The sequence below is a fragment of the Mastomys coucha genome, unplaced genomic scaffold, assembly GCF_008632895.1.
Source record: "Mastomys coucha isolate ucsf_1 unplaced genomic scaffold, UCSF_Mcou_1 pScaffold19, whole genome shotgun sequence".
Lineage (NCBI taxonomy): Eukaryota > Metazoa > Chordata > Mammalia > Rodentia > Muridae > Mastomys > Mastomys coucha.
Window position 1 is genome coordinate 16,345,318 of NW_022196901.1, and position 16,814 is coordinate 16,362,131.

A 16,814-nucleotide genomic window follows, 5' to 3' on the forward strand; every position below is an offset into this window, starting at 1 on the left:
AAAAAAAAAAAAAAAAAAAAAAAAAAGTTACTTTTTTTTCCTACCTAGTTAGAAAGGCTGTTGCATTTAGAAGTTAAAAAACAAGTAAAACTTTGTGAAGACTATCATCTAGACATCTGCAGAGTGAGCCAGACAAGTCCTACCCTTCCAATACAGAGACACACACACAGGGAGATAAGGTATCTGAGGGGGAGAAGGTGCTGGAAATGACGTCTGTCTTAAAGACAATCTCGGGGGCCCTTCCAAGAAAGTCCCCTCTAAGTGCACACCCAATAGCCTGGGCTGCTCAGGGCTCTGCAGGCAAGCAGGTTTTCACCCCAAACATGAGGCTCCCAGGTCACGCCGTGTCATGTTTTGATTCAAATTGTAAAGGTCACTGTCTTCTATAGAGATGAGCAGAGTGTGCGGGCAATGTGTGGAATAAAGGCTGAGCTGTCTAGGAGGCTGAGGAGGGAGGCTGTTCTGGCTAGAAGAGGAGACAGCTTATATGTAAATATGGCTGGGGGAGGAGCTGATCTAGAAAGGTGAAAGAAGCAAGACTGGAGGAAGAGATGTGAGGGATGAGATGTAAGGGATGTGAGAACAGGAAAGAGTTCCTTCACCAATCCCCAGTTTACGTTCCCCACTGATGGAGAGTCAAAACTTTAGAAACAACTAATAAATCCACAGTAAAGACTGCCTGCATAGCAATTACACCCTTTCCTGAGCGGCATCGCAGACAGGGATGAAGCAGCTAATGAACCAAGGTTAAAGCCAAAGTATGCTTTAAAACCTTGATACCCTCCTACTGAGCCCAAGCTCAGCTTTCTGAATGCCTGTGCTTGAAGTCTGCCCTTGGTCTTTACTGCTTCTTTACAGAGTCACCCTGATTCTGATTTAACTTGCAATTATTTTCTGTGACTTACCATCCCAGGTATACCTGAGTCAAGGTCTCTAGAAGCATCTCCTGAGACTGCCCAGCCAGGAGTGCTAGGCTGCGACTCCTCACTGCAAGACTAGGCTAGCCCTGCTGCCTGCAACACTCAATCCTTACCAGGAGACACGAGATAACCAACAAAATATAAAAGCCAGGAAACTTTTCTTGGGGCTTAACATGTAATGTGGGTGTTTTCCTCCCTGTTTATTTCCCATTTGGAGCTATATTTAGAGGGTCACTGACAGCATTCAACTAACTACTAAATAATTTAGTGTTGTAGCCTATTTGATCACACTGTGAATCCCAAGATTGTTGTTATTTACTGAAAAAACAAAAACAAAACAAAACCCTGTTTCTATTTGTAGTGTGGCTCAACCTTAGCACACACCTTAACCCCTCTGGCTGGAATACAGACACGCCCTCACTACATACCTTTAGTCCCAAAGAATGAAGGTGATGTTAGTTTGTAGAAGAAAGCACCCATATTTGAAAATGATGTCTAATTGAGTGGCAGACAAAGTGATGAATCAGAGGAGGAGTTGATAGACTAGGATATGCCCAGCTCTCAGAAGAGAAAGGAAAGGGAAGCTACAGAGAGAGAGGAAACAAGGAGAAAAGAGGCAGTTTTAAGAGGGCAGTTACACAGAGACAGATTATGGAGAGAACAAGCTAGATACAGATCAGAGCCAGAGAATGAGAAGGAGCCAGAAGATTAGAACAGATTGTTAGAGTTAGTTTGAGACCAAGCAGAGCAATTCAGGAGAGAAGCTGAGAGAAGCCAGATTGAATCAGTCAGATTGGAGAGGAATTTTGAACCAAGATAGCTGAGTTGAACCAGCCAGCCAGAAGTCAGAAAGAACTACATAGGGGTAAACTTATTCAGCAGCAAGTCTCAGAGGCTGAAAACATTCTAGGCCTAGATAAGATTGTATGGAGGCTAGAAGCTTCCAGGACTAGGCACAGGTTAGCAGACAGAGGCAGTGAGCCTCGGAGATGACACATTAGGTGAATAAAAGATAATTTTACAATTCAGGTTTTAACTGAGCTTTCTTTAGACTGTATTCTTCGAGACAACCCAGCACGATGCATGAAGGCTGAAGAGTGAAGTGATTCTTGATGTGTGAGGTTCAGATCCTTTCCTGGTTTCTCCATCTCAACAAGGAGCCCTCATGCCTGCCTGCCTGTCACTCAGGCCACGTCTTCAGGCTCTCCTTTACAAAGGGGTAATAAATGCAATCATTCCACCTTAGGTCTCTGACAAGATACACATGGGATACACACACAACCACACAGAGATGGCAGAAGAAACTGCCATCAAACGGCAGTATACGCATGTGACAGCTTGCCTCTTGCCAGATGCACACATGTCCCTTGGGTGGGGAAGCCTTCCTCCTGGCTCTGTAGGTTTTCATTTATTGCTCCATTCCACCTTCAGCAGCATGGCTAATGACCTGCTGCATTACATGGGGTAATTTCATCATAAAATAGACACTTTAACTAGGGGGTAGGGAAATGAGCAGGGAGTGTATTAGGTAATTCTGGAACAAATCGTATCTTAGGAAGGGTCCAGGCCAGAAGCAAGCAGAGTGAGAGGTTCTAAAAGCAGCAAGAAAACACTGGATCTCTGCAGAAAGGTCCTGAGAGATAGAAGGGGCCACGGAGCACCAAGGAGAAGTTGATTTCTAACCCCTTCTAAATTTGGCCTGGTCTCAGATCCAGGAACGAAGAGACTCTAGACTTCTCTAGACTTGCCTGATCCCAGAACCCAGACTGGCGGCGGGGCTCTGGAGATCAGTCCCCTAAGAAAGAGTCAGTTCTTCTGATGTAGTTTAGGAATAAACCACGTTTACCCCAATGTCAGAGGTGACAAGCACTGAGTCAAATTTAAGTGGACAGGTAAGATGCCTCTGTTCCAGCTCCCGTCTGGCTGCCCTCCACCTCCCACTCTCTTGCTGAACAACTCTTCGCTTCCTCAGTGTTTGCTGCCACCTCATGCTCTGCCCTTTCCTCCTCTGGAAAGATATCTTCCTACTTGCCTGTGGCCATGTTAAAATTCACATCTTCCATGAAGCAATTCCAGATCCCTCCCCGTGTTTGAGACCAATTTATCTGTCCTACATTATAGCACTTCCGCCTTCCACTAAACAAGTGATGTTCATGTGATCTAGCTTCTACTAGAACACAAGCCATCTGGAGAGTGGGCCATGAGGGTTCATGTTCTACACCACACAGAGATAACTGGACAAGCACATATGAGAGTGGGCCATGAGGGTTCATGTTCTACATCACAGAGATAACTGGACAAGCACATTCTTTGTTTTGGGGGGTTTTTGTTGTTGTTGGTGGTGGTGGTTTGGTTTTTTGTTTGTTTGTTTAGTTGGTTTTTGGTTTTTCAAGACGGGGTTTCTCTGTGTAGCCCTGGCTGTTCTGTCACTCTATAGACCAGGCTGGCCTCGAACTCAGAAATCCTCCTGCGTCTGCCTCTCAAGTGCTGGGATTAAAGGTGTGCACCACCACTGCCCGGCACACATACTTTGTTAACTGGAGAATCAGCCTAAGCAACAGCACACCATGCAGGTTTTTTTTTTTTTTTATTTTAGATATTTTCTTTATTTACATGCGAATACCATGCAGGTTTTATTCATACTGTATTCAAGTATTATTTTACTAATAATTATACTTCACCCTACCAGTTTATGTGGTGATTGTTATAATTGTGTGGAGTTTGATACCACAGTGTTGTCTCTCAAAGCCAAGATACAGCAATACCTAAATCCCACAAACAGGCGAACACACGATCAAAGCTAGGTTGTTTGTTTGCTTGTTTGTTTAAACCAAACTTACCTCATTAGCTAAGGCAAAAGTCCCCCAGTGAATTGCCACAGATCTCTTTGTTTGAACATCAATGTGAATCCTTACAGCATCTTCTGGGTCAGCATGCTGGTATTTCATAAACCACCTGATGAAACACAGCAATTAATTAATCCAGTCTTTGAGAGCCTAAATCAACATTTACTAGTCTGCATATCTGAAGAGAGAGTTGTGCAGTTAAGAGCACATACTACATTTGCAGAAGACCTAACTTTGGCTCCCACATCAGTCACCCAGCTCCAGGAGACCCAGTGCCCTTGTCTGACCTCCTTGGACACTTACACACACACACACACACACACACACACACAGTTAAAAATAAAATAAAACTTAAATCAAAAAGATTCTTCACAGGACTATGAAAGCTTGAAAATGTAGCAGCTTTTTGTGTTCACAGTTTTTACATTTTTTTATTACTTCAGAATTTTATACACTATACAATGGTTATTTGTACAGCCCCCCCATTCCTTGGGTTGACTCTATGTCAGTGCGCCTAAAACTGAATCACCAGCAGATGCAGCAACAAACAGGAGGGAGCCGCCACCAACTACTTCTCAGCCATCAAATTCACACCACACTCATCCAGAAAACTTACAATAAAAAGCTACTCTGTGATTCTGATGTAACTGCTCTGGGCGGGGACACTGGCAGTGGGTTTTGTGATGTAACTGCTCTGGGCGGGGACACTGGCAGTGGGCTTTGTGATGTAACTGCTCTGGGCGGGGACACTGGCAGTGGGCCTTGTGATATAACTGCTCTGGGCGGGGACACTGGCAGTGGGCTTTTGTAGCCAGGGTTGAGAATTCCAGGGAGGCACACAGCAGTGATGAGAAAGAGCCTGAGAGCAAGTCTGGAGGCACGTCAAAACTTAACTGCAAGCAGGGCTGGAGAGACAGCTCTGCAGCCAAGTCTGTCTGCTGCTCCTGCAGAGGACCTGAGTCCAGCTCCCAGGACCCACATTAGGTGGCTCACAGTGGTCTGGAACTCCAGCTCTAAGGAACCAGACCCTCTTCTGACCTCTGTGGGCACCTAACCACAAGGCATTCACTCACACAGACACAAAAATATGCATAAATATTAAAAATAAAATCCTACGGTGGCCTAAGATCCCAGCATTCAAGAGGCACAGGCAAGCAGATTCTGAGTTCAGAACCAGCCAGATCTACCAAGCTAGTTCCAGGACAGCCAGGGCTACACAGAGAAATCCTGTCTCAATAAATAAATTATACATGCATATATAACCACACAGTTCCAAAGGAGCTGGAATCCCCACACAGACATACGTGAAGGCTGTTCTCAAATATAAATCTAAAAAAAAAAATCATACAACTGAATAGTGAGGTGCAGTAACAAAAACTGTGTAGGAAAATGACTACACGGCGTGACAAAACCCTGAAAGGCTGACTGAGGCCTTGGAAGCAACCCAGGCTCCTGAAGCACAGTGCCTCCTGGCCCCAACTCCTGCCGTGGCTAGAATGCCTTTGGAAAGTTCTCTCAAATTCCCTGAGCTCCCACTTCCATAGCTGTAAAGTATAAACTCTGATCTACCCTATAAACAACTTGTTACAGTTGGGTTACCTGGACAGCTTGTAAAAGCATTGAATGCAGCACCTACTTATCATAGACTCTCCTGGAAAAATAACTAACAAAAACTTCATCTTCAGCCAGGTGGTGGTGGCACACGCCTTTAATCCCAGCACTTGGGAGGCAGAGGCAGGCGATTTCTGAGTTTGAGGCCAGCCTGGTCTACAGAGTGAGTTCCAGGACAGCCAGGGCTACACAGAGAAACCCTGTCTCCAAAACCAAAACCAAACAAACAAAAAAACTTCAAACACAAAATATCATCTTCAGGAAAAAGTGAATTACTTTGTATACAAAGGACACACACAAGTTTCGCTTTTTAAGCCATTAGTTTAGCCGAGGAAAAACATTTTCTTAGTGTTTTTTTATCCTAATCTGCCACCCGCAACAAACACTAGAGAGACCAAGGGGCGCAGGCTCTCATAGGCGCTCTGCCCTTCCTGGAACTCATCAGAGAAGAGCCCATCCATCTGCATCAGCACAAGGGTGATGTTTACTGTACACACTTGTTGGGTGCTCCGGGAACCCAGACACAAAGCCTCTGTGTTCTCAACCAGCTAGAGTGATGTTCTGTCTTATGTCCTGATACTGAGGAGTCAAGGCAAAATGGGAACAGTCTTGGGGAGTCTACTCATTTGTGAGTCCCACTTCTTTTCTAACTTCATGTTTACCTGAAATGATTTTTTGTTTATTCTAGCAATTAAAATTAAAACGTTAGTGCTAAGGAGACAGGCCAGTGATGGATCACTTGACCTAGCTTGTTGCAGGCTCTGGATTCAATCCCCAGCCCCACAAGTGAGAAAAGCATGAAATGCTAAATTCCAGCTGACTCAGCTACAATATCTGGGGATGAAAGTACCCAGAAGAAGGGACGAAATATGCCCAGCACAAATCTAAAAGCCAATGTTTTTTGTTTTTTTTTTTTGTTGTTGTTGTTCTTTGTTTTTTTTGGGGGGGGGTGTTCTATAATCAGCTTACACGTGCACAGAATTCCGAAGTTTTATTTTATTTGGAAAACAGCTAGTATTGACAAAAACAAAACACAAACACACACACATGCACAGATTCCACAGTACCTGTGAGCTCCCACATTTAATGCTCTTAAAGCAAGGGATGCCCCAGCCCCGCCTCTCACAGCCTAAGGAGACTGCAGCCCTGCAGAGAGGAGGAAGCATGCCACAAACACACAGGCCAAGCACAGACGCCAAGCGCACCCGCTGCTGTGAACAGACACACACGCCAAGCACAGACGCCAAGCACACACGCTGCTGTGAACAGACACACACGCCAAGCGCACACACTGCCGCCTGTGAAAACTTGTTCCCTAACTAGGAAGAGATATCCTAATGTAGTGAGTAAAAACCAACATCGTTTGAGAATTATCTGTAACAGTTCTTTTAAAACCATGTCGATATTTTCAGAAGTGTCATGAGAACTAAAATAATTTGAATGGAAAAAGCAAAATTCAAATATTAATCCTGACTTACAGAGGCTTCTGCCGAGGGACGTAGTGGTGGGGACCTTCTGGAATGGACCTTCCTGCTCAGCCTCTATGGTTTGGGCTTGGCGGCCGTGCCACCTCATCTAGCAAGCTGCAGTGGTTTTAATAATTACCAAGAACCCAAAACAGGTATAGTATCTAAACCTACCCACAGTGAGCAAATAAACAGGTGCTATGAGAATAAAAGAATAGATGTTAATAAGAAAAATGGGGGGCTGGGGAGACGGCTCAGCACTTAAGAGCACTGACTGCTCTTCCAAAGGTCTTGAGTTCAAATCCCAGCAACCACATGGTGGCTCACAACCACCCGTAATGAGATCTGACGCCCTCTTCTGGGGTGTCTGAAGACAGCTACGGTGTACTTACGTATAATAAATACATAGAAATCTTTTTTTAAAAATTAAGAAAAATGGTTTGGTGAGCTTAAAGGTTAACAAATAAATTTGACAGGGACAGGGATATAGCTCAGTGATAAAAGTGGCTTGCTTAGCATGCCAGGGGCCGTGGACTCAATCACCAGTTTCAGAAAAGGAAAACAGATGGATGGAAGGATGGGTGGACAGACAGACAGGTATCAGGTGGAAACAAAAGGCTGGATTCACCCAATCCATCACAAATCGCTATGCATGTAAGCCCCAAGCTGTTTCGATTATAAATGCACTGCCTATATTAGAGGTATGATGCTTGTGGGGTTGCCAGAATAGCACGCATGTATCCACATGCAGAGAAAAGTAAATCGAAACATGGTGTTTGGGCATATGTGCACGTGTGTATGCGGGCATGTGCAGGTCAGATCTGTTTTCCTCCATAACTCTCTACTCTAAAGGGAAAAAAAGTTACCGAATTTATTCATTCTTTCCCTGTGACACAGCATGCGGGCAAATGTAAGTAGACATTAAAAGAGAACTTACAGGAGCTGATTCTCCTAACCTGCCGGTTCTGGGCATCAATCTGGGCCTTGAGGCTTTGACAAAGTGCTTCCCTTTACCATGAATCCATTGCCCCAGCCTGGATCTCACTGGCTGGTTAGACTGGCTGGCCAGTAAGCACCCAGGACCCTCCCACTTGCATCCCCAGCTCCAGAATGACAGGAATGTGCTGTCAGGCAGGGCTTTTTACACTGGGTTCTGAAGATCCAAGCATATGTCCCCCTGCTTGGGTAAGCATTCATTTTATTACCCGTAAGCCAACTTCCTAGGCCACTTTGTTAGAATTTGTTCTGCTGTACTTTACTGACTTGTATATCTGTTTGACAGATCACTGAAACCTTACCTCTCTTCCTAAGAAGATTAAGACAGATAGTATTAAGAAAAGCAGACAGTAACGCAGTCTATCTGTCGTTCCTGGCAATGTGGTCCATATCTGTTTTGAAAGTGAGTGCTAAGTCCATAGTGGTTGGAGAGAAAGCAGTGAGTAATGGCATGTCAGGACCTGACTCTCCCTCTGACTCTTCACTAAAATAATGACCATCGCAAGGACTAGCGCTATAGGCCAACTCCTTGGTTTCTCGCTCTGTTAAACATAGAAGAGCTACAGGGCAGGGATTGGAAAATTCCAATCAGAGTAAGTGATAGTCATCTCTAGAGAGAACCATCCATGTGAAAAGAAGAGAGCAAAAGTTAATTCTGGCTCCCGGCTACAAGCCGGAAGGCGTGTAGGCTCTGGCAGGGTCATAAAACTGAATCTGACTTCAGCCTCCATCAATGATAACCAAGGCCACCACTAAAACCAGCGTCTCAACAAGTCCCAGCCTGTAAAGCGCATACTTACGGACCTTGGCTCGTAAGCTCCGATGGGAAGAGCCGCAAGGTCAAAAGGACCGAACCTTTTTCCAATCTCTTCAAAAGCAGGGCAGTAGCCAGTATCCCCAGCAAAAAAGAACCGATTCCAAGGCCCGAGCACAGACCAGCTGCCCCACAGAACCTTGTTGTCGTCCAGAAGGGTCCTTTTACACCAGTGCTGGGAAGGCGTGAAGACGAAGGTGACCTTATCGTGGCCAGGGACGCAATTCTCCTCCCACCAGTCCAGCTCAATCACGTTCTCACAGCCACATTTCTGCATCCAGTCGAGAAGGCCCAACGGCACAAACCATCTCAGCTCACTGCCAAACCGCTCGTTCAGCGCCAGGACGGAGCCGTAGTCCAGGTGGTCGTAGTGGTTGTGACTGATGACGACAGCGTCTATTGGGGGGAGTTCGCTTATGGTACACGGGGGACGGCGAAACCGCTTCGGACCCATGTACTGTGAGGGAGAGGCGCGAGAACTGAACATGGGATCCGTGAGGAAGATGAGCTCATCCATTTCCACCATCAGAGTCGCGTGTCCCAGCCACGTGACTCGTAAGCCAGCCTCTCTCACTCCAGCGTCTTCCGGGTCACTGATAAAATATGGCTTAAGCACTGGGAGTTCTTTGTCAAGTTCCTGTATATATAAAAAGAAACAAAAAAAGCAGCGTTTAAAGGTGGAAAGATATTACATCATCACAGAAAATATTCTGACCTAAATTTCAGAGAGAAGAGCTATTTGGAGATAACTGAAGTCATCCAACGCACCTGCTGTTTCTGCTCTGCTCTTAAACAACATGTACCTCACTTCTTTCTAGATGTGTCTTGGTAACAGTTTGGGCATCTATAGCCCTGAATAGCTTGCTACTGTTGCCTCACTGAGCTGTTGAAAACCAGCCTGAGAAGCGGTCCAGTCCCTGGAACTTAAAAAAGCAAGCAATGAAGCTGATGTTTTTAACCCTTGGGTCTTACATCCTTACTTTCTGAGTGAATAAAATTCAAAGCAAAACAGTGTGATGCTTCTTAGGGTGTGTGTGTGGGGGGAAGGATCACATTCATAAATGGGTCTTCTCATTCCTTACCCTTACAAGGCCTGCTGACACGAGAAAGGGCAAAGAGACAAGGGAGAAAAGAAACCAAGATGCCACCCAGGGACTGAGTGAGAAGGCCCAGCCTGTAAGGAAAGGTAGAGTTTAAGCAGTGATACCTCCCTCTTAAGCTCTTCAAGCTCAAGTTCGCCGTGTAGAAGATGGCTGTAACTGGACTTCACTGCCATGAGAACTGCATTAGGAGCGGCTGGCTCACAATACACACTCTAAGTATTCCAAAAGAAGATGGTAAGTCCCAACCCTGGGGAGCAAGCACGCACCCGTCTTGCCAATTTCTTTTATCTCTACATAACCAGCAGCCTCCATTGAGCTCCTAAGTAGCAGCGAGACACATGAAAGTGCTCATGACGGCTCGGCTGTCTTCCTGCCCACTCCATGCACACACAAGAGCTGTAACAGCCCTCAGCAGTACCAAGCTGGACGTGGGTGCTAACATTCTAACCCCAGCACCTGGGAAGCTGAGGAAGAAGGATCAAGAGTTCAAGGCTAGCCTTGGTTAATATAGGGAGACCTGTTGAAAAGTCTTCACTGCTATGACTGCCTGATGAAGCCCATTTCATCCCCTTGCCCAGCAATCAGCTGTCTGTGGGGTACCCGGCCCTGCCGTGCTTCATGCTCTCCTTGCTCGACACACACTCTCTAGCCCGCACACTGGGCTAGAAACACTCCCTGTTCCTGGACTGAGTTTCAGACCCCCTGACTGAGGGTCAGAATAGGATTCTGACCCCGTTTGTCAGACTTTCACCCTCTTAGTCCTTTGAGACTGTAATTAAATTGTGCATCCTCCAAGGGGCCATCCGTAAGTCTTTGTAGATACAATGCCTCGCCCCGACATGCATGCTTCTACGAACACAGGCAGCCTCTAGGTATCCCAGTTTGAATGTAGACTCTTATCTCACCTTATACAGCTCGGAAATCATGTGAAGTGCCTAGTTTAGTGACTGTGACACAGGATGTGGTCAATAAAAATTGTGCATAAATTAATGAACAAATGCTAGTTTTTTCAATCAATTCTCAAATTTTACAATTAGGGTTAGTAAAAAAGTATCACGTTGTATATTTGCAGAGAATTAAGAAGGAAAATGTTTAAAATAAAATGAGGGGCAAAAGGAAGAAATGGGGTGCTGGAGAGATGGCTCAGCAGTTAAGGACACCTGCTGGTCTTTCAGAGAGTCTGGGTTCTATTTCCAGCACCCATATTAGGCTGCTCGAAGCCACCCACAACTCCAGTCCCAGGCATCTGATAAGCTCTTCTAGCCTCTTAAGGCCTTTGCAAGCATGTGGTCCACACTCAGGCACACACATTCGCATAAACTAAACAAGTAAGATTTTTTAGAGAAAGGAAAGAAATGAATGTGTTATGCATGATACTAGCCATACAACAGAGATGATGACAAAATCCTATCATATCAAGTACTTTACTGTAGCACAGCACAAAATAACATTAGTAATAGCCATCCTTTATATAGATTTTACTGTTAGATGCTGCATTGATTTATAAAAAGTTAGATTTAATATAGATCAAAACACCAGAGATAAAAGTTACTTTCATCTTATAGATGAGAAAGTAAAGAATTACACAGAGTTACCCTTCCACAAGTCAGCCAGCTGGTCCCCGTGCTTACATGTTCACCGTCTCCAATCAGGGCATGTAGTCGAATTAACTCTCCCCTCCCCGTGTATATGTGTGTGTGTATCTGTGTGTGTGTGTGTGTGTGTGTGTGTGTATCTGTGTGCATGCTGCTGAAAATTAAACTCAGGACCCCATCCATGCTAAGCACCTTACTTTATTGAAAGTAAGAACTTGGGGAACAAGTGTGCAGAATAAGGGGTGATAAGATCACAAAACCACAAGGAAACATTGGGGATGGTGGGTATATTCATTATCTTTACTGTGGCAATCTGTTCTGCATTGTGTCAATGCTAAAACTCATCCAATTATACACTTTAAATATGTGGAACTTGCATTATGTTAACAAAACTATTTTAAAATGTTTAAGCAGAACTACATTAAACAACAGTGTGTTGAAATATCTGGAAAATAAAGATTCCATAGAAAGGAATGCACTTTGGGCTTGCTCCAGTCAAAGGTACTGAAGCTTGGCACTTAGCACTATCCAAATGGCTACTAGGCCAGGAAGCCCACAATGTGGCAGGCACCATCAGCAACCTCAATTTATTTGCTAAGGTTAAGACATCACTGTAGATGGTTTCCAGGGGTCGGAGAAGAGCAAAAGAGTCAGGGTTGGAAGGTCATGACTAAATAGCATGAAGATTACATTTGGAAATAACAGAAATGGTTTTGTATGGCTGCATATATCCATGAATAGACTAAAAGCCACTAAATTGTGTGTTTAATGGGTCAGTTGTGTAGTATGAAAATTATACTCTATACTCAAGAAATTATAGTCATTGCTTAAGAAAGCTTCTTATAAAGTAGTGATGAGATCTGAACACTTTTCTTTGCTGTGGTGTTTGGATGAGAAAGTCCCCCAGAGACTCGGATGTTTATACACTTGGTTCCCAGATGGAGGTGTGGCCTGCGGAGGTTTAGGAGGTGTGGCCATGCTGGAGCAAGGGCAGCACTGGGGGTGGAGTCTGAGGCTTCCACACCAGGCACCACTCCCAGTTCTCCTGCTTCCTGTTCCAGGTGTGAGCTCTCAGGTGTTCCTACCCCCATGCCGGCATGCTGCCAAGCATCTCCACAGTAATGGAACCTCTGGGACCCTAAGCCCAGATAAGCCTTGCCTTCCACAAGATGCCTTGCTCCCGGTGTTTTCTCACAGCTACAGAACACTAACACACACAGCAGTGTGCCCGTCTTCCCTCACTACAAAGCAACAGCTTATATTTACAAATGTACTGCCTGGCAGCTTCCTCAGGAAACTCAAACACAACTTACAACTGAGCAACCAAAAGGAAAGCAAAGAAAAAAACTACTTCTTCAGGACTTCAGGGAGCTGACTGAATGGGTAAAGTGCCTGCTACAAGCATGAAGACCTGAGTTCTGATCCCCACCATCTCCCACAAAAGCTGACCTCAGCCAGAAAAGGAAAGAAGGATTTATAAACATTTCATCCCAACAGAGTTTGAAAGCAAATGTAGAACAGGACAGAGGGAGGGAAGGATTCTTGACTTCTAGAAGAAAACAAGGTTGATTGTTTGTTTATTTGTCTTGGTTAATTTTTCTTCATGGAAACTGCAAAAGGGAAAATCATAAGGCCCAAAACTCAGGAGAATACTAATGTTCTGGTTTCCTTGAGGAAAGGGAAAAATCCAAATGTTCTCCGTGCCAGGTCATGTTCACCTTTAGTCAGGTGGTGCTAAGAACGCCACACTGAGATGGTGCTTCTAGGTCACCCGGACTGCCCCCGACCCCCACGCTTCCCAAGGAAAGACTGCAACAAGGTTGTTTTGAAATAATGTCTTTGATCCCAGGGAGTAGCAGTAAACTGTGGGGCATTGTGCAGGGAATGCAAATCACCCAGTGATTTGGTGATTTGTGAGTGAAAGAAAATACTGCTCTGCTCACCCAAATCCACCCTGAGGGGAGACTTTCATGGGGAAACCTTTACAGTTCAAACAAACAACTTTTTAGACAATGTGCCATTTTAAACATACAGGCCAAATCCTATTATAAGCAACTCTGGGGATCTGTAGTCTTTGGTTGTCCTGGAATTTTTTTTCCTGTGTCCACTGTACACAAAGACTACCTAGTCATTTTGGAACAAAACAAAGAATGGAATTTTCCGATGAGGAGATAAGGGAATTTCCTGCAGCTGAAGAGAGTATAGAAAGTGCATTTTCAGACTGAAAACACCTGCTAGGTACTGACTACAGGGATGGATACAAAATCAAGATGTCTAGGTGAAATTTTAGAAAGTGGGTACTGGGGCTGGTGAGATGGCTCAGCAGTTAAGAGCACTGACTGCTCTTCTGAATGGTCCTGAGTTCAAATCCCAGCAACCACATGGTGGCTCACAACCATCCATAATGAGATTTCATGCTCTCTTCTGGTGTATCTGAAAACAACAGCAGTGTACTTACATATAATAATAATTAAATCTTTAAAAAAAAAAAAAAAGAAAAAGAAAGTGGGTACTAAGGAGATGGCTGGATTTGCTCAGTGTTGGAGGTTTCAAGCCATGATCAAGTGTGTCTCTGTTGCTCTGTGCCCATGACGGACAGCCCACCATGGCAGGGGATTTACAGAAAGGCCCTTACATTCCCATAAATGAAAGAAAGGAGAAAGGAATGTGTCTTAGTCAGGGTTTCTATTCCTGCACAAACATCGTGACCAAGTTGGGGAGGAAGTTGGGCAAGTTGGGGAGGAAAGGGTTTATTCAGCTTACTTCCACATGGCTGTTCATCACCAAAGGAAGTCAGGACTGGAATTCAAGCAGGTCAGGAAGCAGGAGCTGATGCAGAGGCCATGGAGGGATGTTCCTTACTGGCTTGCTTCTCCTGGCTTGCTCAGCTTGCTCTCTTATAGAACCCAAGTCCTCCAGCCCAGGGATGGCACCACCCACAAGGGGCAATTGAGAAAATGCCCCACAGCTGGATCTCATGGAGGCACTTCCCCAACTGAAACTCCTTCTCTGTGATAACTCCAGCCTGGGTCAAGTTGACACACAAAACCAGCCAGTCCAGAATGAGAGTCCTACTGTCACCTTCAAGGGCATGCCACCAATGGCCAGGAGACTGCCTACCGCCCCTACCTCTGAGTGTTTCTACTGGTTGTCAATAGCATCAGGCTGAGGAATAAGCCTTTAACACATGAGCTGTGCAGGTCAAGTAAGATTTAAGAAGATCTCCCAGGACTGGAAGAGAAAGAAGCCCACACAGTCAGGGAAGAGCATAGAATTGGTTCCCACCTCCCGGAGTCCCACTCTTTTCACCCAGCCATGTTGGGGCAGCCTGTTCTCCAATTTGACCGCCTCCTCCAAGTAATGAAACTCACAAAGTGTAAGACTCTGGCAAGCCTTAGCTTACCGGGGACACCCTGAGTGAATGACCGCAGAGCCAGGAATCGATGCAAAAAGCAAGAGGAATTTATTGTTCCAACATGTTGGTGTCGCCCTGCACATGGTGAGAAAGAATGGCCATGTGCAACCCATCCGATTGGCGAGCCTTTATACAGTTCTCAAGTTAGCAGCCATTGGGCACAAATGTGATTGGCAGAATAGTGTGACTTTTTTTTTTCTTGGTTTTTTCAAGACAGGGTTTCTCTGTGTAGCCCTGGCTGTCCTGGAACTTACTCTGTAGACCAGGCTGGCCTTGAACTCAGAAATCCACCTGTCTCTGCCTCCCAAGTGCTGGGATTACAGTGTGACTTTTAAACTGATTGGTCTATAGGGAATGAGGTAGATGGCCAATAGTCCTGGAATGGATCTACCCCAGCCCGCAGGTGGCCAGCAGTCAGCCCCTCCTCCCTGTGGTCTGAGGAATATAATTGGCCCCTCCCCTTCCAGAGGGGGAGGGGTGCCCGTGTTCTTTATGACCTTTCCCTTCCAGGAGGGAAGGGGTCTGGTGGAATTTTCCAAAGTTCCTAAGCTGACCTCTTCAGAAGTATCTGTCTCCCTCCCTCCTTAAAATGCTGCCTGCCCAGGGTTATTTTTTTTTTCTTCCCCTCCGTTGATAACAATCAGACAATGTCACAGAGCCAACGACAGAGCAAAGCAACAACAGCCTCTGAACAATGTGTGGCCTGTGAGCTGACACACTGCCCTAATGTTCCAGAAGAGACAGACACCCGGAATGGCCCAGGGAAGAAACGCCTTCTCACCCGGCAAGTCAACTGCGGCTCCTGCTTCTGACCCACTTTCCTTAGACTATCAGTCAGTGTGCACATTAATCACATGTTTCCTCTACAGCACTTTCGGATATATAGGTAAACAAATACGATATACTATAACATGCTATAAATCGCTAATATATAATTATTCTATGTAAATATTATTTTCTTTTCAGAGTAGTGACTTAAGGCCATGATCTACTCATAAAATGACCTCCAGAAATCTGATTAAGTTTGAGCTGACCTCCAATCTCGGGTCCTCACCTACTTGTCCTGATTTTCTTTCTGTTTGGGGATTTGGGAATTGTAGCTGCCTTTCCCACAACTAGGGAAATGCTCATCCTCTCAGCATGTTTTTTAAATGTGTTTAAACACAAACTTACACTTTTCCCTGATCTAACTCTAGACTTTCACAGAAGACAAGGAGGAAAGACAGGTAAGATGTCATCAGTGAGATACACACTGGAGTAGTGCAAAGGTGTTTTTCTTTCAGATTATACTGAATTCAATTTTAAGTGGCATATTCAAAGATAATGAGTCCCCTTTGGTACCTTTTTAATACCCTGAAGAATGCAGCCGTACGTAGCCCTCCCTCTCATGTTTCTGCCTGACTCACCACTATACCGGTGTTTTAATACACACACAGCTGACTGACTTAGTCTATTCATGTTTTAGCACATAACAGAGTGCGCCCAGCACACAGCATGTGCAGTAGATGCTAGCTTACTCACCAAGTAAATGGACACACTCGTGTTCCTAAGATCCGGGTCACTGCAGCCAATGGCAATGCACCTCCTTGCATGTGTGCACTCCTCTACAGCTTTTCTTGGTTTTCCAGAAGGGACAAATATTTCTTTGAAACCCCCTGGCCTGGTAGGTCCTCAGAGTCAAACCAGTTTCTAGAATCTCTCAAACCTGAAGAGATACAACTGTACGTTCAAGCAGCCACTGATTCTTTGAAATGAAACAACGCTGAACCTCTCACTGATAACCTCTATTTTTAAAAGCTGTGGCTCAAAACAAGGAAGAGATTTACACCAACAAAAACCACACAACTCACCATCCTGACCTTATACCCTAAGCCCTCTCCTCCCAGTTTGGCTGTTTCTTCTCAGATGGAGTTCATCAAGGGGGGAAAAAGGCCAGGTGACATGGTACATACCTGTAAACCCAGCAGTCAGGGAATGAGGCTGGCAGATCACGAGGTCAAGGCTAGTGTGGGCTATCAGTAAGCTCCAGTAAATTACACAGGGAGCCT

General features: G+C 45.1%; 1 protein-coding gene across 3 annotated transcripts in view; it reads right to left on the bottom strand.

The window, feature by feature from the left end:
- Nucleotides 1-16,814, bottom strand: part of Napepld (N-acyl phosphatidylethanolamine phospholipase D) — a 38,170-nt gene that overhangs the window by 4,213 nt on the left and 17,143 nt on the right. For all 3 annotated transcript variants that reach the window (XM_031380086.1, XM_031380088.1, XM_031380087.1), the window contains exons 3-4: nucleotides 8,644-9,290; nucleotides 3,761-3,875 (exon numbers count right to left, since the gene is read on the bottom strand). In XM_031380086.1, coding sequence (XP_031235946.1) covers nucleotides 3,761-3,875; nucleotides 8,644-9,290 — 762 coding nt within the window. The remainder of the gene's footprint in view (nucleotides 1-3,760; nucleotides 3,876-8,643; nucleotides 9,291-16,814) is intronic.